Raw genomic sequence first — 24,265 nt, 5'->3', positions numbered from 1 at the left:
TCCAATCTTTCCCCGCTTCTTCATCTGTTTGTTCCAAGCCCAGGCAGCAGTGGTGAAAAACAAAGAAAAACAATAAATTTTATCAAAATTTTTGTGTCAATCTTTTCTCTCACATTAATTCCCTCTCTCAAACTGGAAGACAGACAGAGAAAAGAGAAGACCATCAAAAAAATGACGAATTTTGGGTGAAAATTTTTAATTACGAGAAGTCCGACTTCTTCTCTCTTTGGATTTCACCATTCGTGTTCTTCTTTGACATATCTTCGCCGGCTCTTTTTTGCCCCGACGGAATTTTAGAAGGTGGCTCATCGATTCTTTGACTTGTAATTGGGGTATGGATTATATGAATTTTGTTAGAAGTGAAAAATGGTGGATATTATGGAAGTTCATGGCTGATTTTGGTCGGTCTATTGACTAAAAGATGGGGACCCCAATCAGTTGGGGTTTGTTTTCGCACCCTTGACGTGTAACAATCGCATTAGTCATTTGCTGACTGGATGGATCATTTGCTGACTGGATGGACACGTCTGTGTATGTGTAATACAAGCGCAAAAAGGCTCAAGGGTCAGAAGTGTTTATTAGCTAAGAGAATCATGAGTTTGAGTGTTCAAATGAAAAAGTCCAAAGTTTGTGTATCGACTTTTAAAACCCCTACAAGTTAAGTGGCTAGGAACCATTACGCCTAATATAACTATACAAACTCTAGTGCAGATTTTACTGTAGAATTAGGAAGAAGTATGAATGCTTCGGTACTTATTTAAGTTTACTTCTCAATATGTTTTTATACAAGCTTAAATGCAGAACCAAATGGTTTACTTCTCAAGGTACTTATATTTTTTTAGATAGAAGCCGCGTGTACTTATATTATGGGATTGTTACACAGATACTTTTTGGTTTAAGAAATTAAGTGGAAGGCTATTTGGGGTAATTCTTCTTTTTTATTTTCACACTACGTTGATAATTACTGGACAAAAGGGGTGACGGTCCTGCCACTTTAATACCTATTTTTTAAAGGCTTGTTAGCATGAAAATTCAATAAATAATAAATAAAGTTAAATAAGTACTGCTCCTAAAAATGTCAAGTCATTAGGTCTTAAGTCCTAATAAATATAATATAAGAAGAATTAACTCAAATAGCCATCTACTTAATTTCTTAAACTAAAAATAGTTGGCGGATATATGTAAAATTCATATATAATATATGTATAACTATGTATAATCATTGTATAATTTATATATATCGGCTAGAAAAAGTAAACAATGAATCCGATAGGCTATCTGTGTAACAATCCCGAAAATAAAGGTAATAGAGTCATAAACTCAAAATAACTAGTACTAAGAAACACTTTGAGTTGCCGTCATGCCCTTAGCATCTTTTGCTGCATTCTTTTTTCTTTTATTTCTTTATTGTAAATCAAAAAGAGTAATTTTGAAACAACAATGGTTGGGAGTACAAACTAAGAGCAATTAACTTCATCCTTCTGTTATTTCAAGGCTGCAGAATTGTTAAAAAGCACATGTACATGCAGAGACAGATTCAGGATTTAAATTTTATAGATTCAACTTTTAAGGTTCTTAGTATTAAACCTATTATATCCTAAAGTTATGGGTTCATGTCTGTAATTTATTACGATTTTAATGGTATTTTGTACACAAATTTATGCTCCGCGTCGAAAATTATGGGTTCAATTGAACCCGATATTATTGAGCTACATTGGCCCCTGTGTACATGGCCTTTGGGATATAACTGTTTAGAAGATAAAGGATAGCGAACCCGGTTGCCAAATATTTTAGGGGCCTATCTAGTCTGACCTAACCATTTGCAGACAATAAGAAAATCAAAATCAGCACCATCATCTTGACCAAGGAAATAAAATAAGTATCAACAAGTCTATTTCCTTTCAGATTTTCTATTCTCAAAAATGCATCGAAGAATGAAATCAAACATAATTACATCATGACGGTGTCTTAATTACTAAAACCACCTACTAGATAAACCCTGAAAACCCCCTTAAGTTGAACATTATTTGCTTCTAAAATAATAATTTAATCAACATTTAAATGAATTTCTAGAAAGCGATATTCTTGAATTTCAACTTTTTAGCATTATACTTTGCAATAAAGTCTATGCCAGAAGTTTCCAAGTTGGGGTGCCAAACTAGCATTGACCACTCTTTCTCCTCATTTACACAGCCCACCAAAAGATTGCCCTTTCCGCCACGCTATTGAAGTCAAGCATTAAAAAGGTGCCGATTTTAGGATCTTATATAAACCGGGTTCATCATCGGGCCGGAGGCCGAGCCGAGTCATCTGTCAGCAAACCGGGTTCATCACCTTTTGGCTCTAAGCATTTGAACGACGGCATTTTGACTGCCATCTTCACACTGCGCGATGTCGACCCCTCTTCGATATCTGGCCTTACTTTTGGTGACTTAATCGATAGACCTCTACTAAAGAACGGTGGTGCAATCTTGAAAACCCACCGGTCTGACTTTCCTTCCTGATCGAACCGGTCAATTCTCCTGAATGACCTCGCACCAATATTGCTTCCCTCTCCGGTTCCGGTTTTGTACCCTGTTCTAGTGCTACCATATCTTGGTATAGTGACTGCACAACTCTTTGTCCGGTTCAGTAGTGCCCGGTTCATTACCTCTTTTCTAACATTCTCCGGTAATCTGAGAGTGTACCGGTCCAAATTCTCCCCCGGTACCACTAGCGAGTGGCCGGTCGAATGTGACCTGAACTTGTTAAACATCCTTGGCCTCTTTATAGAAAAAGACCTCGGCGGCCGGTTCGGCACATTGAAACTTAAAGTTCGATTAGCTTTCGGTTTTCCAGTAGAGGTCTCCTCTTGCTGTAGCATACAATTTTCATCACTCTCTATTTGTATTGAAACCTCGTTATTTTGCTGCAAATTCTCTGTCCCTTGTTGTTCTTGGGCTTGATCGCGATCTAGTACCTCAGGGGCTTGAACCGGCGGTTCATCAGGTTGAGGAGTACTAAGGTCAGCTCGACAAACCGGGCAAGTGACATGAGATTTGAGCCAAGCATCGATACATTCAGGGTGGAAAACGTGATCACACTTAGGGATCAAACGCAGCGTTTCGTCATCTTCAAATTCGTTCAAACATACAGCACATTCCAAAGCTCCTTTACCGATATGATGATCCTTTACTTCGGCGTAGGTAAAAGTGGGGAAAGTCTCTATGACCAAATTATCGAGTCCACGTGTAGCAGCAGCAGCACGACGGCGGCGCATGGAAAGTGTTTGACGGATGCTGTTACCGTTAGCGGCGCTACGGTTGCGGATGTAAATTGAGAAAAAAGCAATAAAAAACAGGGCAGCTATGAGAACCACTATGATAGCAGCCATTGCTGGGCTGACAGTTGGGTACCGAAACCGATTGTCCGGTCCAGAAGAAGAATCTGATGGCTGTGCCGCCGCACTTGGAATCATCGGACATAATAATACGAACAGGAGGATGAGGAGATGAATATTTGGAAGAGAGACGAGCCCATCTTGACTTGTAAAGCTAAACATGGCTCATATACTGCAATTCAATGTAAAATTTCGTTCCCTCTGTTTTTTAGTCGGATGGAGAAGGGGATGTAATGAACCTAAGGGAGTTATATATTTTGAGTTTATATATAAATTAAAACAGAGAGATGGAAAAAAGACTTTTACTTGAAGGTGCAGACTGCAGGGTGGAAAAGTCAGTTGTATTATTTGAACAAGGAAAAGAAAGTTTGACTTTATGGAAGGCAACTTCTATTCGGTTGATCTTAATTAAACTTCTATTCGGCTGCTGAGAATTGAGATGTTCTAGAACTTGACACTTTTGGTCATAATGGGTGGCTTCCACGTAGGCTTGGAGTATTTTAATAAGGTTAGTAAAGTATGCTTGGAGAATTTTGTAGAAGCTATCATCATATATCTCGATTAGGATGGTTAACACATTGTTTATCCGTAAAATGATACACTTGTATTTATACGTGATCTATAAACAAATGAATTAATTTGATCCCAAAATAATAGATGAATTAGATAAAAATGTAATACTTAGCCTTGAGATGGAGATAAAACAACAGAAATAGTAATTCCGGGAGAAGGCTTCCGGGTACAATAAGAAAGATGTACGAGTTGTAACTCGATCGTAAAGACTAGACCTAGCGAGTATCGAAAGAGTGGTATGTTGTTTGTTGTTGCATCATTGTTGGCTGGTTGTAAAGTTATTTTTCAGTTGAATTTATGGCTGGTTTATTGGATAAGAGGCTTAATTATGTATTGTTGGTTGTGTTGCTCAATTGAAAGAAAAGAAAAATCGAAACGTATTTTAGTAAATTGAAAAAATTAATTTTGAGTTGCTGAACTTGTGGGTTGTTTCGTGTTGCTTTTGGGTTGCCTATTTTGCTACTACTTTTATGGATTTGGGAGGAGAAAAGGTGTGGACAAACACCACATAATGTCAGGGTGGTTGTTGGTCGTTCGTCGTTACATTTTTTAGGTTGTTTGACACTACTTTGGTTGTCGTTTTATGTATGAAGTGATTAGGGTGTGTGATCAATAAACAAGAAGATAAAATTATATTGAGATTTGAATAGTGTGTAGCGTATGTTTGTCAGAAAATTCGTGTTCTTTACAATGATAATAGAGCTTACTATTTATAGATGCACCTGAAGAACAAGGTCCTAGGATCAAACCCCTCTTTAATGTCAATTATGAAGGTCATTGAAGAATATGTAACGGTAGGCAGTGAATGTCATATTCCTTGTAACGGGCCGTGTACTTAATGCAGTAAAATATTCCTCATTAAATGCTACCGGATGGCATGCATTTATTTCATCTTTATGAGTCATCCTCTGTGGTAACAAACATGTTCGTTGCCTTCGGATTTAACTATCTTCTGTCTTCGGCTCCACATATCGCTTTCTCGTGCTATCATTTAATATAAATATATTTTACTCTGTACGCAGATCATTGTCAATTTCATGATATATGCCTACAAAGTAGTAATAATTACTGACATCAAAAAAATTCAATTGACAAATATACTTCATAATTGCATGTATAGATACCCTTTGTTTGATTCCAACTTTTGAGTCTTTTCGTATGTAAATTTGACACATTGAATATTAGTTGATTGTATACATACGAATGAAACTAGAATGTATCACTCTGCTATTACTTACAATTAGAATAACCTCTAAATATAAAATTGTATAAGTTTTATCAATTTCGTGATACAATAATCCAGGTATTTATTTATAAAAAAATAATATAATATTAATACCTAATGACGCCAACAACAAAAGAATGCTCCTCCTACTGACCCCTTTTTAATCCCTTCACCCCCTCTTCTTAATCTGATTTTTTTAGTTCAAAGATGAGCAATCTTCGGGGTGGAAATCCAACGGTATTATCTCCTCTTCTACTTGGGATTCCTTAATACTCACATTTCAAAATATTGACACTATTTTCTTATTAGTTTGTTTCAAAAAGATTAACATATTCAAATATTATGACATAATTAAGACCATAAGTTTCAAAAGTATTCCTCTTTTTATTAAACTTTGTATCAAGTCAAACTAGGACAAACAAATCGAATGGAGGGAACAACAATATTATCTATAAACTTAACATTGGGGAATAATAATTTTATTGATAAAAAGAAATACAATCTAGTGATAAAGTAGTTAGCATAGCAGCAATATAATGAAGTTGAAATAAAAACAGTAATAAAACAATAAGTCAAAGCTGGAGAGCCGTTTTCATCTTTTACACTCGTAACTTTTTAACGTTATATCATCAGTATATTGTCTATGATATTTCATATCAGATTCAGTTCCTCGTATGTATAACCCAATTTACTTGTATTATTAAGAATAAATAGGTTCTTGAGGACTGCCTTTAATTCCAGTTAGTGTGGTACAGTTGAAACTTGGTAGATAATGACCCCACGTATTTATCCTTTTCCACTTAAATATTAGGCTAAATACCAAGCTTTTCATTGCGCCACGATTCAAGCAAGCCTGTAACGTGCACATAACCCACATACTACAAGCTAAGTTCTTACAACTAGATCAAAGTCCCAGGGGCAACATTTTGCTATAGAACTAGGAAGAATATGATAGCTACTTAATACTTTTGGACAGATTTCCACCAAGTTTTGTTAGATTATGAACATGCACTAACTGAAAGATTCCAAACAGCTGCTATGTAAGTAATACCATGAATAAGAACAATAGTTGTTGACCAGGTAAACAAATAGCATAGATGAACCCAATACTTCTCTCTCAGATAACATACCGTATCAGTTGTGACCAGTTAGAGCTAACTGTAATGATTCATACATGAAATGATCCATGAGAAATACGATAATTGATTTTAATTTAGATAAGTTGTTCTACCTATATAAACAACAAACATATTTGATATGCCTGTAGACATCGAAATCTTAATGGATCGAGTTAAATCCTAAATTCAAGATACTACAAGACCTCTTGAAATTCTAGGAGTCTGTCAGTGTTGCTTAGAGGCTACTCTACCAAAACCCTAGGTCACTCTTATAAAAAGGGTTACATAATCCTTTAAAAAATATCTCAAAAATGGAGATCATCTCAAAAATCCCATAAACTCACGAGATATTCACAAAGAGATCAAGAAGTGGCCGGATAATTCTTGATAATCAAATACTTCAAGAAGATCCACAATATCAAATAAATCCATGAAAGCCCGCACCATCCTACGTTCGAAAAACACGTTGTTCTAGCCCTCGAATCACGGAGATAATCGGGAGAGAAGAATCAAGGGGATAAACAGAAATGTACCCGCACCTTTTTATGAATAAAATTATGTTTCTTAATATTTATATTGTGGTTGCAATTTATTTTTGAATCACGAAAATTTATTGCGAACAATGCCATCTAAAATTAACCGCACATAAAAACAAAACATTGCTCAAGGTTCAACTATGCTTCCAACATCTAATAACAGCCTAGGTGAAATTTTTAGACCACCTAGAAGATTAATTTTGCCCTCGAAAAAATTAAAGAGAGGAACTTTCTGAATCTGTTGGCACGCAAACGCTCTAATCATTGACCACCAAATACCTGTAAAAGGTGAAGAGCAAATTCCATCAGAAAATAAGCAAGTTTTCAGCAAGAGGTGAACGGTTTTTTTTTTTTTTTTTTGATGTTAAAGGTAGCAAGAGGTGATCGGGGTAGAAAGGTGGGAAGGGGACTTACTCCGGCCAAAATGTCCTTGGACAGACTTGGCTTGATTTTCCCAGCTTCATCTGCCACAGGTTTTTTCTGGGGAAATTGCCGTATCACCTTTGGCTCAAACTGTTCACTTGGGAGATTAGAAATTTCCCCAGATTCTTGTTGGACCTTTTGCCTCTGAAAAGATGTACAGTTGAAAGTATAGGATCATATTACTCAACTATGAAAGACAGATAGCATAAGGTACACAAAAATGCGTGGTCGAATACCTATACTAATAAAAGTCTAAAACAGAGCATAAGCCTATAAGTAAATTGCTGAATAATATTCGGGGCGTGGAGAAGATAGTTACAGTTGCTTCTCCATTCCCTCTCTTTTTCGCCCACAATACATATCCTTATTATCTTTTGTTTTGACAAAAGAAACTTTTAAAGACCAATTGATATCTTAGCAATCTACACTATAAGCTGTTGATGAAAAACTTACAGACAAATGGGCCGAAAAAGGTTTAGAAAAATGGACTCACATCTTGATTGCCTCAAGTTTTAGCTATTTAGAGTTAAACATACAATGAAAACATTAAGAATGAAACTCAAGAGGGAGGCAGACTGAGATGATAAATACGAAATTCAATCAAGGGAGTTCAAAAACCTACTCAAAATGAATTCATTAAAATGACTCACTGACCTTCTTTATTCGTTCTTCAATAGAACTTAAAGCACGGGACTTATCAACTTGTGTAAGGTAGAAATCACGCTCCCTTGTAGCAGCAGAAAGCTCCAAAGCTAGTTTCTGCTCGTGAACTGCATGCCTTTTTGCTGCAAAAATATTTGAAACACATCAGCTAAGTTGTGAAAAAAGACTAAAGGATGCAGCATTACCAAATAAATTAAAAAGAAGAGCATACCAATTTCATCAGTAATATCATCCCATTTGATTTTAGACAAGTACTTGATATTCCAAATGTCATAATAGAATGCTGATCTCTTCCTTCCACCTATAGGAGCAAAAAATGTGGCAGTAAAGACACTAACATTTTATGGCCACTAAGAATACAAGAAAAGCAGAAGTTGAAAGCTGAACTGAAGAACATAAACAAGGATATTGTTTTTTTTTTTATGAAGTCATAAACAAGGATATTGTTATGACACAAATGGAAAAAAACAGCAAATCCATGTTAGTCCACCCGTAATCGAAGCCAATCTTTTGGCCAACGTATGATTAATTGGTGTTTTCCCTCAGGAATGTGTAAAAAAAAGCACATGCGACGAGTCAGTACTCGAAAAGAAATAGCAACATTTGCCAAATTTCCTCCAACGTGCATGATGGTACCCTATGGACCAAACGAATTTCCGAGAATAAGAAAAAAATCAAGATACCGCCGCATCATACCTATTTGTTGACCATTTAACATATTTGCAACCCTCTTGGCAACACTCTTTTTCGTAAATTCAACCCACCTGCAGATACAAATGACAGTTTAATGACTTTCCAGTTCCGGACGTCTTAATCTCATAGATGCAAAAGATGTAGACTTCATCATTTTAATGAAAGAAAAATAACAGATAAGTTGATTTCTTTATCAAAGAAACCTCAATATGAAGCATACCCTTCTGAAAATGCTTGTCCTCGGAACCCACCTGCCCGTTTCCGATTCATTTGAGAAGCAGCAGCTGTAAGCAAGGTAAATTAATATGGACAACTAAGCAAAGGGGAAGGAGCAAACTGCTGCATAATGAAGCATTTAACCAACATCTCTAAAGACGATGATCAAATAAGGAACTCAACCAACCTTCAGGTACAAGATATATTCTCTGAATTTCTCCAAACTGAGAAAGAACCTGACGAAGTTTCACATGGTCCATACGAGGCGGTACTCTACGCACGTGACATACTCCACGTTTTTCACCCTTCACAGCTTCTTTAAGTGACTTTTTATTCTTTTTAACTTTTCGTACTTTTGTTTCAGCTTCATCTTCCCTCTGATCTTTTGCACATGCTGGACTTTTTTCAACTTCCAAATCTTCCTCACCCATTTACTGACAAATGACACCACTGCAGGGGGGGAATATGGTTTGAGTAACAGANGGGGGGGGGGGGGGGGGGATGTTTGTGTATCAGACAAAACCTTTGCTTTATTTGGAATTTGTCTACTAAAGCTACAAGCAAAATTCCAATGTATTTAAGAACCCATACTAGCAAGTTAGTAGATCCCCCCCCACCCCGGCCGCCCAAACAGCTCTCCGCGCAAAGGAGCTGGAAGAGACTCACAACCATTTTCATCTACTAACATTAGGATTCAGCAAATACTCTGTTACTCCACTAATATCAAACTAATTAAGTACCTCTGACTATTGTAAGTAGTTTTAGTTTATCTATTGAAGGCTGAAGCTATTCTATAACAGGTCTAAGTCAAGAAGCTTTATTTGGTTCAACTGAAAATAGAGACATCTTGGGATTTCAATCTTAATTTCAGACATTATAGCAAACAGCCAAACATGCAATTTGGATAAAAAAAATAGAATATACCTTTTTTCATTGTAAGGAGTCTATAATTGTGTGTTTTTTCCAAATACATAAAAAGATCACAACCCACATATCTATAGCCTCCTTACAATGAAAAAAGTATATTGGAAGAGACCAAGATGAAAAACCAAACAGAAACTGAAATAAGCAAATCCATTCATTCCACCAGTATCATACTAAAACCATTATTCCAACAGTTTGATGATTTACTATTCTCTCTACAAAGCAAATTGTAGTATTTGGAAGAGCAAATTGAAAAAGCAAAGACAGACTTTATTAAAGTCACATTTGGTTTCTTCAAATTCAACTTTTATACTCGTCATGCGCGTCTTGTAAATGCTCAAAGGACTAGAAAACGGAAGTTCCTCCCCTAATTAACTCTCCTGTTTGTATATTTTTACCAGCATTAAACTCGATAATTTGATGTCTCGGATAGCGAAACTGTACAGCAAAAGAGCTTTCCTAGAAGAAGCTTGCTCTGAGCTGTGTCTTGTGTAAACGATTCTGGGTTTTTATATAAAAACATTAAAATCCAGGTAAGATAGAACGTACCAGTAGATTTCGGCAATGAAGAGGAGCAACTTTCGCCGCCGGAGAGGAAGATGGAGGAGGCGCAAGTTCGGGGACGATACTCAGATTGGCGGGAAGAGAAGTTTCTGGAACTTGATGTTGATGGGCCAATCCCTTATATTAACCTGAAAGACTAGCAGTAATTTGGGCTTGTTAGTTCTAAATTTGGGAGATTTCTCATTTTTTGCCTGTTCCAGAAACTATTTACATCTTGTGGCCAAAAAAATATATAAAATTTATATAATTTTTGTATATAACATACAATATATATATATATATATATAAAATATATATAAATTTTTATGTATTTTTCGATTATTATTTTTACAGCGGCTTTACAGTGTCATTTTCTCTCTAAATTAAGCCCTCAACTTTTAGTCTAAAAGGCCCAACTTTAAGTTCCTAGTTAACAAAAGGAAAAAACTAGGAATCTTTACACAAATAGTCGGTCATATTTATTGTTTTTATTTTTTCTAGTCATATATATAGTCAAACTTCACTATAACATCATCATTTATTCCGAGATTTTTTTGGCTTTTATAGAGAATGGCTGTTATACACCTATAACAGCATTTTACGTTTAAATATTTTTTGGCTTTTATAAGTAAAACTTATCCAAAAATTAATTATTTCTCTTTTTTTATTAATATTTACATATAAAAAATAAGAAAATCCTTCAAATTTAAAATCTCAAAAGTTATGCATATTTCACTAAGTATATATTGAAGAAAGCTTATACATTATAATTAAAATTAATTAAATTAAACTCTAAGGCAAATATTTAAAGCTACTAGGAAAATAAATTCTTTCAAGATTGATGGAAGCACTTTTTAATTATAGCTGTTTCATAGATTTCATTCTCTTACAACTGATATAACGCTTGAATTGACGAAGATTCATGTCCAAATTTTCAGCAAAAAGATAACCAATGAAAAATATATTATGTGCAGATCTTCAAATCTTGTGTCTTATGCAAGATAGAACTTTGTTAAATGGAAAAGATTTTGTGCATATTTAGAATTGTTATTAGTAATCTTAAAGATTCTATATAGCTGTTATGGAGGGATAATTTTACAAAGAGCATTCCACTATAAATATGGTTGTTGCAGTTATAGGTAAAAAGCTGTTATTGAGAGGTAAAATATAACTTAAAATTCGGTTTTAAGGAAAACTTAGCTTTTATTCTGAATGGCTGTTATATAGGGATGTTGTTATAGAGAGATCTGACTGTATTATAACGAAGTACTGTTATAGAGAACATATATTATAACATAGCATAAAATTTAGTTCCATTGAAAAACTGACTTTTATAATGAATTATTAACATAGCGATGTTGTTAGAGAGAGATCTAACATATAAGGTTTTCTTCAAAGTTTTGAGCACATTAGAATGTTGATGTAGTATATTTTAGAAAGAGCAACTACTGAGAAAGAACAAAAGATAGCATAATTGCTCTATAAAATATAGGAATAAGCCCTATAAGGAAAAGATGCACGATCTTGATCAGGATTCACGACTAATTCTTCTCCACGAACGTTATTCATAATTTTGCTTATCAATATTTTTTTTCTCACTCTATAGTCTGTAGAGTTAAAATTGAACAAACGTTTTGGTTAACAAAACCGTGTATAGCCTGTTGAGTTACATATTATGAAAAATTAGAAGTCCCACTTATTTCAATAGGAAAAAAAGAAAGCACTCCTTTTAGACAATTGCATTGAATGCGATTATTTCTTCTCTTAATGTTAGTACCCTCGTACTTATTTACGAACCATATGTGAAAATAGATGTATAATAAACCAAACTCACCCCGAGCACATTGATTCTACACCGCGCACGTTCCACAGCTAGGTAGTCAAGAAACAGTATGACTAGCAGGTAGTGAATAAATCCCATTATCTCCGTAACAAGTCAATTAATCTATATATCTGTTCGACTTGGGTACATGAACAAATGGCCAAAATTATGGAATAACAAGAAAAGGCAGACATCCTAAGGTACAAAAAGAACCCAGTGGTTCGGGGCAATGTAGCTGCTGTACGGCCTCAATCTTCTGTCTACGGTCGTCCAGCTCCCACACCACCTCCCCCACCAAACCTCTTTCTCAGATTATTGTAGGTTCGAGAAACTAGTTGCAGTCTTGGATCATCAGCTGGTATCTCCCGAACCTGAAATGCACAGAAATTACCAAAAATTATGACCACATACATCAGAATGGAAGTGTCCTATTTCCGGATGCATCTCGGGTGGAGAAGTTATTAATTTTGAATAACGACTATAGCTCACTGGTTTTGCATCATCTTATTTCAACCTTTCAACAAAATCAAATTGAAAGAATGCAAGTACATGCAGTTTACTGCTGATCCAGACAAACCATAAGATATGAATATACTTTGGGTTGAATCCTAATCGGTTATCTGGTAGACTTGTAAAAAAGATACTTGGAAATTTTGGTTGTCAATAGTAAGAGCAGCAAAGGACATTGTCTACAGCATCTAAGAGCTGCTTGCAATCTACAATCTTAGCATTATCTAATAATTGCCCTTCCCTCACGTGATGGAAGAACCAATGGAATTGTCATCAAGTAACGCAAAACTCACCTTCAAGCCGTCATAATATGCTTGAACAGCAGGAAACGTTGGTATAATTTTACGAGCTTGCATCATGTCCCATATCAGATTGGCGGTAGTATATCCACCAGTCTGCAAACAGTTAAGAAATTAAATAACTTGACATATGTGATAGTGTGATGAGAAAAGAGAACAACAACAACAACAACAACAAGCCCAGTGAAATCCCACAAGTGGGGTCAGGGGAGGATAAAGTGTACGCAGACCTTACACCTACCTTATGACGGTCAGGGGTGGGTAAAGTGTACGCAGACCTTACGCCTACCTTATGACGGTAGAGAGGTTGTTTCCGAAAGACCCTCGGCTCAAGATAAATGAAAATGAAGCAATAGAGAAACAATAGCAGCAACAAGGTAATTAGACATGGGCACAAATGGAGATACGTGCAATAACAGAGATCTAAGAATACGACACTATAAAAATAGAGTCAAAATAATGTCACAATGTGAAATAGCTCAGCTTTGAGCTGTCGAGTGACAATTGCTCCATCTCTTAAAAAAGGACGCGGGGACTGACTGATACATGTACCGAATGCTCATACGGGAAAGTTGACTCCTGGGTCTAGAACCTGGGGGGTTGCTCCGAGAAATTAACCCCCCGAGAAATCCCTGAAGGAAAGGAATAAATACCTGGTCTATAATTTTGACAAAAGGGGCTAGGAATAGCAAAATACAAGAGTAGTACTAATACTACTGGGGTGCCTAGACTAAACTCTAGACTGCATGTCAACCCAACCCTAATCCTCAACCTCCATACCCTCCGGTCGAGGGTCATGTTCTCGGTAAGCTAAAGTAGCACCATGTCCTGCCTAATCACCTCACTCCACTACTTCTTAGGCCTCTCTCTAACCCTCATTTGACCCGCCATGGTCAACCTCTCACACCTCTAAAATGGAGCATCAGGGTCTCTCCTCTTCACATGCCCGAAATATCTCAGCCTCGATTCCCGCAACTTATCTTCTACAGGAGCCACGCCCACCTTGTCGATAATATACTCATTCCTAATCTTATCTCTCCTGATATGCCCACACATCCATCTCAACATCCTCATTTCCGCTACTTTCAACTTCTGGACCGATGAGAAAAGAGAAATGTAAGAGAAAGGTAAGGGCTAAAAGTTATTCCTTTTCTGCTTTCCCACCTTTTCACCCGCAGCAACAAGAAGGAGATCACTTCCCATTTTAGGACTCAGGAAGAAGTTCCTGGAGTTCATGTTTACCTGCACAAGTGAGAAATTTTATCAAATGGAATCCACTCTTACATAACGAGAAACTGTTATAACATAATCAAACACACCATACCAGTGTCTCTTGAGCGAGTTGCATCCCATCAGGAGTGTAACCGACCATTGCTCCCTCAACAAGTGTCTACAGCCAAATAAAAGTTGAGAATTGAGAATCAGCACGGAGAAGGTTCCTACTCAACTAATTACTTCTATAAGCTCACACATAAATTGGCTTTCTGCAGGCTTTCTACCATAGCAGAAAATCCACCTAAACGAGAGCATGCCTGAGTTAAGATGACAGCTGCAGGAAGATACACCAAAGTACCAAGTCCTTTAACAGGTAGTGTTATGTTGTGATAGAACGCCAACTTTATGGGGCAAGTTTTTTTGGGGGGGGAATAAGTTAATGGATTTCATAGAAGGCATCAAGAAGATGCAAAATTCAGAATTTTCGGAGCAAAGGAATAGAAAAAGAAAAAGACAATGTTAGCTCGATTACAAAAGGTTAGAATGAAGACACTGGTATGATGTGTTTGATTAGAGTTAACATTGTCTTTCTTGGAACATAATCAAACACACCATACCTAAATGTATTTTGGAACTTACCACATATAATTCAATCATAGGTGGTTTTCCCGAACTCATGTAGTCCTCAAAAAGTTTACGACCACGTTGCAGATCCCCAGAATGAAGATAACACCTGCATAAGCACAAAATTAAACACATGGGAGCGAATCAAAGAGAAGAATTATAGACTGAAAAATTCTCTAATTTCCAACAACATACAGAGAACTGCAGCTGACACTTTCACATCACATGTAAGATTTGAAATACCATTGATTTTTTTTAAGTTTTCAGTAACTTGTGTTTATTGGATCAGGGATGTAAACAGTTTTCACTTACCTTCCAACTAGACCAAACAACAGGACAGGAGGGATCAGGGATGTCAAATCAAAGTAAATCAATTAAGCCACCACTCGCTTCCCCTTCTCCTCCCCACTTGCTTGAGCCAACTGTGGTTACTTGGAACTCATCCATGAAGTAAAATACCAATTATGGATATGTTTCCTGAGAAATACTTAAGCCATCCCTATACGAACACGTCTGTCCAAGAACCTCTTTTTCTTTTGGCAAGAGCTCCTTTCTACAGTATTATCTCTTGGTAAAGGTGTCTAGTCTTACCTATAGATATTGAAAGAGGAAGAGGAAATATTATGGATTAAAAGTTAGTGGTTTCATCTTGATTGGCTTGAAATTCGTAGATGAAAAGCTCAACGTCCAAGGAGATATCCAGAAATCCATTTATCTGCAAAGGGTTTCTGAATTTTGTATACTTCTTGTTTGCTTAGTTTGCTCTTTTTGTGGAACTAAAATATGTGCTCTTATGAAAGTCCACCGGTTATGTTCAAATGCCAGTTGAACAACACCATCAGAGTCATAACATATGAAGCTTAATGCCTCCTTGAAGGAAACTATGAAAAACTTTAGAATTATCATCAGAGAGCCTAATAATACTTGGACCACCCTGTCTCATCCAACATTAAGAACCTTTATGATTGAATACAGCATCTCTGGCAACCAACTCTGACATACTTCATGGTGCAATTACATTATGTGTGACTTAATAATTTAATGCTTTGACTAAAAGTCCCCTATCTCCCTTTTTAGTTGCTTAAATCCTATACAGAGTTTTAATTTCTCCTCTATGTGGATTGTGAGATTTATAATACTCTAAACCTTTTAACCAAATTATAGAGTTAAACAGTTGGAAGGAGGATACTATACAATACCTCATGGTTTCCATCAAAATGAACACATCAGGTGTTTTACCGTCTTTGCTAAGCATCTCAAGAAGTGCATCAATCGCCTGCCGTGAAGAAGAAACATAAGATCAAATAGAGATTGACAAATTATTAAGGATGACCGTGCTTCATAGATAAACTCAAAAGGTGGCAGTAGGTAGATACTTAAAGCACAAAGGCTTAACGTAGCTATGCAACCACTGACAATAATGTTAAGACCAACCTAACAAGGATTGTTATCTTCCTTTCACAAAAGAAACTCATAAGCACCGCTTGGACCTCTAGCACTCCTTCAATTTTAACAACACGGCGTTTATAACAAAATGGAACGGAAATGCAATATCAAGTACTGTTAGGACAAGGCTCGGGAAATTGATAATCATTGTGACTTAACACTCTCAAGACATAGAAAGGAAAACTGTCACTTTCATAAGGCTATGATGTAACTCACATCATAACATTTGTGATTTAATTGTTTCAATAAAAGGTTTGTTTACTTGTCAAAGACTTAGGAAAAAAAAATCTCATCAAAATCTTCAATGACTTTTACATAGGAGGGAAAATACTACATTCAACCTTGATCTGATCCCTAACAATACTGACTTTGCTTATACTATTAAGAGATTTATGATCCATTGGTGTCATTATAACTTAAAAGTCCTGACACCATACTAAGGTTTTCTTCAAAAGATTGAGTTCAATATTCAAACATGGCTTATTTCACTTCTTTTTTTCTCTCATAGAAAGAATTCCTGCAAAGGACTTGCTGAAATAAAGACTAGAGTAGATAAATTCTGAGTGCTAGGCTTTGAAAGTATTAAACTTACTTCACGTTTAAGCAATTAAACAATTTTCGGTCTATCTCAAAACTCAATTATTTAAGACACTTACTGAATCTGAGGCCCGCCTTGGGGGGGAGCCTAGTGCAGAAAATATGTTGGATTAGAACATCTAAATTAAATGAATGCCAAGTGTATGATAGGATACTTTACAGGAAGAATTACCAGAAAGATTTGGGCCATATCTATTAAAAAAACTGAATCACAACAAATGATCTTGTTAGTGGATGTCAAATATGGTACCTCCACATTTTTTAGGTCTGCACAGGCATGAAATGCAACATGATAAACGGTGAATTCCCTATTTAAAAATCCACCACGCCGGAAAACAAACTCAGCAGTTGGGATATTGTAAAGTTCTTCTTCAGACATGCCCATCATGGATCTTACTGGAATGTCACTAGGTGCTTCAACTGCCGACCAACCCTTGGACTGCTCAACTAGCTCAAGAATCTTCTCCAAAAAATAACAAAATAAAATAAGTTAACATACCAAAAAAACGGAAAATTTGTAAAAGCACATGGATGCACTTGTTACGCACCTTGGAAGCTACATCATCAGTGACAGGTTCCTTATTCTTGTGAGCAGCTATAAGTCCAGCATAGCAGAATTTATTAAGACCAAGACCAGCAGCAGTCATGTCCCTAACAATTGCATACCTGCAATGTTGGAAGGGCAGCCAATCAGATGCCGGAGTAAACGAAGATTATGAATCCAACAGAAAAATAAACCACTTAACATCATGTTTTGGAAAGATTGGATGAAAGTTGACACTGAAACATCAACAGGGAGAGCAGAGAAGTTTTGACGCTGCAAGAAACTTTATGGTTCGGCATCCAGGGACTTGCTATAGCATATTAATCAAATATTGTTTTCACTGAATAAGCAGATTCTTTCAGTCAAATGAACTCTAATCGTATCAAGGTGTTATGCCGTGTAGTTACTAATAATTTGCTGCATTCCAGGCTATCCACTATGTGTACTAGTAATAGATACAGTTGCAACTAACTAAACAGATATCGACATATGCCTTCAAATATACGCACGACCAATTGTGTACTAGCAATAGATACAGTTGCAACCAGCGAGCAGCTTTCTTACACTCTGTCTACCCGACCAGCAGCTGCACACGCATTGAGGAGACAGATATAGGTCTGTCCAGTAGGCTTGACTTCAAATCTCTTCATTTCTTCCAAAAGCTACTTACAAAGAAGAAAAACATCAGTAATTATTTCAATGAATCTTATCATTGTTGATAATTTCAGAAAAAAAATGAAGCACGATAACACTGCAAGACAGAGTAAGGAAACATACCCTTACTGCTTGTTCCGAATTTTTGCATTTTCCACATGTAGATATCATGAAATTGTACAAAGCAACCTGTGATATTGGGGGGGAAAACAACGCTTGTTGTTATAATAGCTTCAAGGCTGGGTATAGCTTACATATAAATCAACTGTAAAGGATATTAGCTGCAGTAATTGTAGTGGTGTCAATTAAGCCTAACCATCGTTAACCGAGGTGCAGTCAGCTTAACTGTAGCCAGCTGAAGTAGTAAGTCAATTGTTGTAGTTAGGTGGAGTTAGTATTTAGTTATATGTAGTTACAACTAGACCGGCTAAGAAGAAGGTTTTTATGGGAAGGAAACAGTGAGACTCACAAATTTTCACTTGTTAGGTGGCCAAAAGTAACGCAACCAAAGTCTTACGGGGGATTGGGTATCAGGAATCTTAGGCTTCACAAAAAATGTATGCTAATGAAATGGCTATGGAGGTATGGACAAACTGAAGCACGTTACTGGAAGGAGATCATTGACGCCAAATATGGAATTCAGAATCACTGGAGCCCCAAGAAAAGTCCAGCACCTCATGGAGTGGGTTTATGGAAACACATCAGCAGCTTTCAAAATGATTTCTTTCAGAATACATCATTCAAAGTTGGTAGTGGTGTTCATGTGAAATTCTGGAAAGACATATGGCTTGGTAATACAGCACTAAAGGATTCATACCCAGGTCTATACCTAATAGCCTGCAATCAGGACTCAAATTGCTCAAAACAGAGAGAACAACATTTGGAATCCAGTGTTTAGAAGAAATCTTCAGGATTGGGAAATCAATGACTTACTTGCTCTCCTAGCCACACTGGGAGATTTCATCACGGAAGATCAACAACCAGACAGAATCATCTGGGGGAATTCAAAAGAAGGAAAGTACACAGTCAAAGAGGGCTACAACCTTATCTGCTCACATAATGGAATACTAGAGGATTGGCCCTGGAAACATGTCTGTAGGACCAGTATGCCACTCAAAGTAGCATGCCTCACATGGACTGCCCTCAATGAAGCTGTTTTAACACAGGACAATTTTAGCAGAAGGAGCATTACTTTAGTCAACAGATGTTATATATGCCAACAGAGATCAGAAAGTGTCAACCATTTGTTTCTTCATTGCCCAGTCACTGCTGATATTTGGAACTTCTTCCTATCCATTTTTGGTATAACTTGGATCATGCCTCACACCATCAAGGAAGCCTATATTAGCTGGATCTTTTGGAGAGTTGACAAAGCCATCAAAAGAATATGGAGAATGACCCCAGCAGTCATATTTTGGATTGTTTGGAAGGAAAGAAATGGCAGATGTTTTGATGGAATATCAACTCCAACACATTCCCTAAAAGCTAGATGATTAGTTAGTTTGTTCAGTTGGAACTTTCTTTCCCCTGTTAATAGCGTTGACACTTTTTTGGATTTTGTTAGCTCCATGGTTCTAGCATAGGTACTCTTGTACTGGAGCTTACAATGTTTTTTGTCTTTGTACGGGAGGTAACATAATTTCTGTTCTTGTAATTTGGCATCTTCCTGATGCCCTTTCAATGATATTATCTTACTTCATCAAAAAAAAAGTCATATGTAGTTAGTTACTTGTATAAATAGGCGTTGTAATTAACTGTAGTTGGTTATGTGTTCATTGTGGAGTGCTTATAGAGAAAGCTAAGAAGTTCTCCCCAATTCTCTCCTCCTCTCTCTCTCTCTCTTGTCTCTTTCTCACTTCATATCGTGTAAACTCTTGTTGATAATTCAGTGATTCAACAAATATGTAAACTCTATACAAATTTGAAAGGCAAGCAATATAAGCAAGCATAGGAAGGAGACATACATCAGGGACCAAGCCCATAGCTTTCATTTCGTCGCGGAAAAAGAAAGCATCTTGCAAGCGAGCACCTTTCATTGTCCCAATAAGAAGTGAATGAAATGTATCTCTCTCTGGCTTTACACCATCCAGCATCATGTCATCATAAACATCCCTCAACAAATAATGCCTAATTCACATTCATACATAAAAATGAACCGTAATTCAAATCAATCAATTACGCCTTAATCAATTGGAGTAATTATATAAAAAATTACCTTCGCTGAGCAGTGAGAGAGCTAATAACAGTGCTGTATTCAGCCTCATTGTTAGCGTAGTTTCTCTTGGCGTATTCTTCCGGTGTGGCCGCGAAGTATCGACGCCCTATAGTTCGAACCAGTAGATTTCTGGGTCCTGAAAAACGATTTTGAAGAAAGAACAAATCCGTTAACAGTGGTAGGAGTATCATTTTTATTAAAAATCAAAATATATGAAGAGAATAGAGATTGAGATTTTGAGTAGAGTACCAGAGAGGGTTCGGAGGAGCTTCATGGCTGCAGCATCAACTGAGAACTATGAGTGTCGACTGACTATTGGAGAAAGTGTGCATCTCAATTAAACCCTGGGCCACGAGGTTTTGGAGAAAGATGCCTACGTGGCTTTTGTATAGAGGTGAGGTTCGATTATTCTGTGCACCCTATGGCTTTCCTCGACTTGGTTACCGGGGCGGGCAAACCCGGGTCATGTAAAAGCTCTTTTTTTTTTTTTAAATCTATTTTGCCCAACTAACAATTTGCATTTAGAGGTATGACATATTCTAAGTTGTATCGAAATATTATTACTCCCTCCGGTCCAAAATAAGTGATTTTTCAGATTAAGAAATCTACCCTTTAGCATTAATTAGTAATGGAATTGACCATATTACTATCTCACATAAACACTCCTAACACATATTCCAACACTATTTACTCCAAGGACAATGTAGGAAAAAAATAATTAATTCATTCTTGAAATCTGAAAATATCACTTATTTTGGACCACAAGAAAAAGGCCAAAAACTCACTTATTTTGGACCGGAGGGAGTAACATTCAAAGTTCGACAAGTAGAGCATCAAGTATGCGACCGAAGAATATCCCCTAGTTTCGTAGATGCCATCTATTAGATGGAGTTACATTTAAATCAGTAAAATTAGAGCAAATAATTAATTTGGTCGATCTTACCAAGAATATCTTAAAAATGCACAAACATAGTATTGCAATGGTTAGATAAAATTATATATCAAGTAAAAACTACTGTTGGGACAAAGAAAGAGACTATAAATTATTAGTCACCTCGGACTAAGAAACTACGAAAAATGAAGCAAATTAAGTCGAGGCAACTTAATGAATGAATTATGTTTGGACAAACACTAAAACGAACCGCGTGACACTGAAGTTATATATATTGGAAAACTACCATCTATGTCCATTTATAAGTAGTTCATCACAAAAATTGGTCAATTCAAAAAATATTACTAATATTAACCAACTATTACTAATATCAGCCAATTAGCTATTTGTAACAAAAAAAATGTCAATTTTTTACTTTCTTTTGAGCGGGTGTTATTAGAATAGATTGGGTACATCTTAAGGAGCTTGAATCTCAGTTTTGGGATGATTTGGTGAAGTTTAGAGGTGGTTTGAATTGAAAATTCGAAATAAAAACTGAACATGAAAAAAATGATGTTGTATTATACTGTGTATCATTTGTGTATAACATATGTATCATAGTTGTATCAATTGTGTATCACATGTATATCCATGTATATCTGTGTGTGAGATACATGTGTGATACATGTTTGATACATGTGTCGCAGAAGAATTTTTTGAACTCGATTTAGTTAAGAATTTTGATACAAAACTAGTCCAAATCACCTCGAATCTTCCTCAAATTTTGTATATTGACTTATCTATATGTTTTCAATGAATTTCAACTATACACATTGAAAAAGTTCCTTTTTTGCTTAGATTTTTGGAATATTGTATTTTCTTTTTGTATTTCATCACCTTATTTGCTACCTAATCCATGAAATTCCTTTTCGTCTTGCATCTAATGTTGCTAATCACGCTTAAAAATATGGAAGGAGATTTATGCATGTGATTCTTTGAGAGAAAGAACCTTATTTGTTTGGTTTTCAATTTTTATATGTGATTGGCTAGTTTTGGTAAGTCTATGATTAATGGCTAGAGGTTTGTAAGTTGAGACTTATTTGGGACATTTGTGTAAGTTTCATCAATCGGCTCAAGTACGCGCTCGTCACCTCACGTACAAGGCACTCAAAATTCAAATAACAAATCCTAAGGGGAAAGGTCCCCCACACAAGGTTAGACAAGCCACTTACCTCGAATCGGCACCAAAATCAACTCGAAATCACACTTTTGCCACGAGTATCCGACTCCAAATGGCCCAAATCTATTCAATTCAATTACATATCGTAAGTAATATTGCAAACAACTAATTCCACTATTAAATTTAAAGCTAAGGCGCGAAAATAGGTAAAATGACCAAAACGCCCCTCAGGCCAACGTCTCGGAACCGAATAATTTTCACATTTTCAGAACCCTCGTACTCTCACGAGTCTAACCATATAAAAATCTCCCAAATCAGAGGTCAAATGCCCACACAAAATCCAAAAGTTAGGTCTAAGAAGTTTTTCCCCAAACTATCCAATTTTTGATCCTAAATTCGAATTCTCATGATGGATTTAACTAGATATTGATGGAATACAACTAAATAGGATTAAGAAAACGTTACCCAATGATCTTCTCTTCAAAACCCTCCAAGAATCGCCCTCTCCCGAGCTCTCAATTGATTTTTCTATCTTTTGAACTCAACCCTCGAATTTCTTATTTCTGAACAGGGATTACCGCTTCTGCGACCAAGGGACCGCTTGTGCGGTCCCGCTTATGCGGAATCCAAGCCGCTTCTGCGGTCTCTTTAAAAATCCGACCTTCCGCTTCTGCGGTTCCTATCTCGCAGAAGCGGGCCCGCTTCTGCGGAAATCCTGCCGCTTCTGCGGTTCCTGAAGAGGATGCCCCTACTCGCTTTTGCGGTGACCAAGGCCGCTTCTGCGGCTCCGCTCCTGCGGTTCCCATGCCGCAGAAGCGAAAAGATACCAAAAGCAGCAGAACTACTACCTCTCAACTTTCAAAATTCTTCCGTCGCTCATCCGAAACCATCCCGAGGCCCCCGGGACCTCAACCAAAAACACCAATACCACCTAATACCTTATTCAAACTTGTACCAATCCTTAAAACACCTAAAACAACACCGGAAACCCGATTTAATCAATGATTCAAGCCTAAGAACTTCAAATTTCTTCCAAATACGCTTTCGATCAAAAACCTAACCAAAACACGTCCGAATGACCTGAAACTTTGCACACACATCCCAAATGACATTACGGAGCTACTGCAACTTCCGGAATTCCATTCCGGCCCTCGGATCAAAAAATTCACTATCGGGCCGGAAACTTCAAAAATTCAAACTTCGGCATTTCAAGCCTAAATGAGCTACGGACTTCCAAAATACATTCCGAACACGCTCCCAACCCCGAAATCACCTAACGGAGCTAACGGGACCATCGAATTTTCATTCCGAGGTCGTCTTCACACTGTTCCGACTACAGACCATTTTTCCACACTTAAGCTCTCGTTTAGGGACTAAGTGTCCCAAACTCTCCGAAACTCAACACCGAACGTCCCGGCAAACCAAAATAGCATAAATGAACTTAGGGGAAGCAGTTAATGGGGGATCGGGGCGTTAATTCTTAAGATGACCGGTCGGGTCGTCACATCCTCCTACACTTAAACATCCGTTCGTCCTCGAACGAGCATAGAGAACATACCTGAAGTTGTGAAAAGGTGAGGGTACTGGCTGCGCATATCCCGCTCGGTCTCCCAAGTCGCCTCCTCGGCCGGGTTACCCCGCCACTAAACCTTAACTGAAGCAATGTTCTTTGACCTCAACTTTCTGATCTGTCTATCCAATATAGCCACTAGCTCCTCAACATAGGATAAATCCTTGTCCAACTGGAGTGAAATGAAATCCAACACTTGAGTAACATGAAATACCGGATGAACTTCGGCCAAACTGGGAGGCAAGGCAAGCTCATAGGCAACCTCCCCAACTCGCCGCAAGATCTCAAAAGGGCCAATAAACCTCGGACTCAACTTTCCTTTCTTCCCAAACCTCATGACGCCTTTCATAGGCGAAACCTGAAGCAGAACCCGCTCACCAACCATATATGAAACATCACGAACCTTCCTGCCCGCGTAACTCTTC

The 24,265-nt window shown here is 37.0% G+C and overlaps 3 protein-coding genes across 3 annotated transcripts; all 3 read right to left on the bottom strand.

Annotated features, from left to right (window-relative positions):
• On the bottom strand, positions 1,872-3,761 carry LOC109205397 (E3 ubiquitin-protein ligase ATL31-like). The gene has a single exon (XM_019368108.1). It carries the CDS (start codon positions 3,539-3,541, stop codon positions 2,282-2,284), a length of 1,260 nt encoding a protein of 419 aa, XP_019223653.1. The 5' UTR covers positions 3,542-3,761; the 3' UTR covers positions 1,872-2,281.
• Positions 6,919-10,420, bottom strand: LOC109205387 (pre-rRNA-processing protein ESF2-like). Its single transcript, XM_019368102.1, has 8 exons — positions 10,300-10,420; positions 9,014-9,276; positions 8,831-8,894; positions 8,614-8,681; positions 8,129-8,218; positions 7,909-8,039; positions 7,246-7,398; positions 6,919-7,110 (listed from the first exon to the last, which is right to left on the bottom strand). Exons 2-8 carry the CDS (start codon positions 9,255-9,257, stop codon positions 7,093-7,095), a joined length of 768 nt encoding a protein of 255 aa, XP_019223647.1. The 5' UTR covers positions 9,258-9,276; positions 10,300-10,420; the 3' UTR covers positions 6,919-7,092.
• On the bottom strand, positions 12,095-20,562 carry LOC109205376 (pentatricopeptide repeat-containing protein At4g35850, mitochondrial). Its single transcript, XM_019368092.1, has 13 exons — positions 20,469-20,562; positions 20,220-20,355; positions 19,969-20,131; positions 18,128-18,193; positions 17,915-18,012; positions 17,355-17,472; positions 17,057-17,266; positions 15,963-16,039; positions 14,779-14,872; positions 14,249-14,314; positions 14,089-14,166; positions 12,919-13,020; positions 12,095-12,486 (listed from the first exon to the last, which is right to left on the bottom strand). Exons 1-13 carry the CDS (start codon positions 20,491-20,493, stop codon positions 12,376-12,378), a joined length of 1,344 nt encoding a protein of 447 aa, XP_019223637.1. The 5' UTR covers positions 20,494-20,562; the 3' UTR covers positions 12,095-12,375.

This window comes from Nicotiana attenuata, chromosome 2 (assembly GCF_001879085.1).
Source record: "Nicotiana attenuata strain UT chromosome 2, NIATTr2, whole genome shotgun sequence".
In the NCBI taxonomy this organism is placed as follows: Eukaryota; Viridiplantae; Streptophyta; class Magnoliopsida; order Solanales; family Solanaceae; genus Nicotiana; species Nicotiana attenuata.
The sequence above is the reverse complement of the archived record's forward strand: the minus strand, read 5'-3'. Positions and strand labels throughout refer to the sequence as shown.

Bases quoted from the DNA above. Each gene is read 5' to 3' on its own strand.
- LOC109205397 (XM_019368108.1), bottom strand. From the start codon at position 3,541: ATGTTTAGCTTTACAAGTCAAGATGGGCTCGTCTCTCTTCCAAATATT.
- LOC109205376 (XM_019368092.1), bottom strand. From the start codon at position 20,493: ATGAAGCTCCTCCGAACCCTCTCTG. The intron at 20,132-20,219 runs GTAATTTTTTAT...AATGTGAATTAG, and splicing joins TCTCTCACTGCTCAGCGAAG to GCATTATTTGTTGAGGGATG. The intron at 12,487-12,918 runs GTGAGTTTTGCG...TGTGCATTTCAG, and splicing joins CATATTATGACGGCTTGAAG to GTTCGGGAGATACCAGCTGA.
- LOC109205387 (XM_019368102.1), bottom strand. From the start codon at position 9,257: ATGGGTGAGGAAGATTTGGAAGTTGAAAAAAGTCCAGCATGTGCAAAA. The intron at 8,895-9,013 runs GTTGGTTGAGTT...CCTTGCTTACAG, and splicing joins AATATATCTTGTACCTGAAG to CTGCTGCTTCTCAAATGAAT. The intron at 8,040-8,128 runs GTATGCTCTTCT...ATATTTTTGCAG, and splicing joins TGATATTACTGATGAAATTG to CAAAAAGGCATGCAGTTCAC.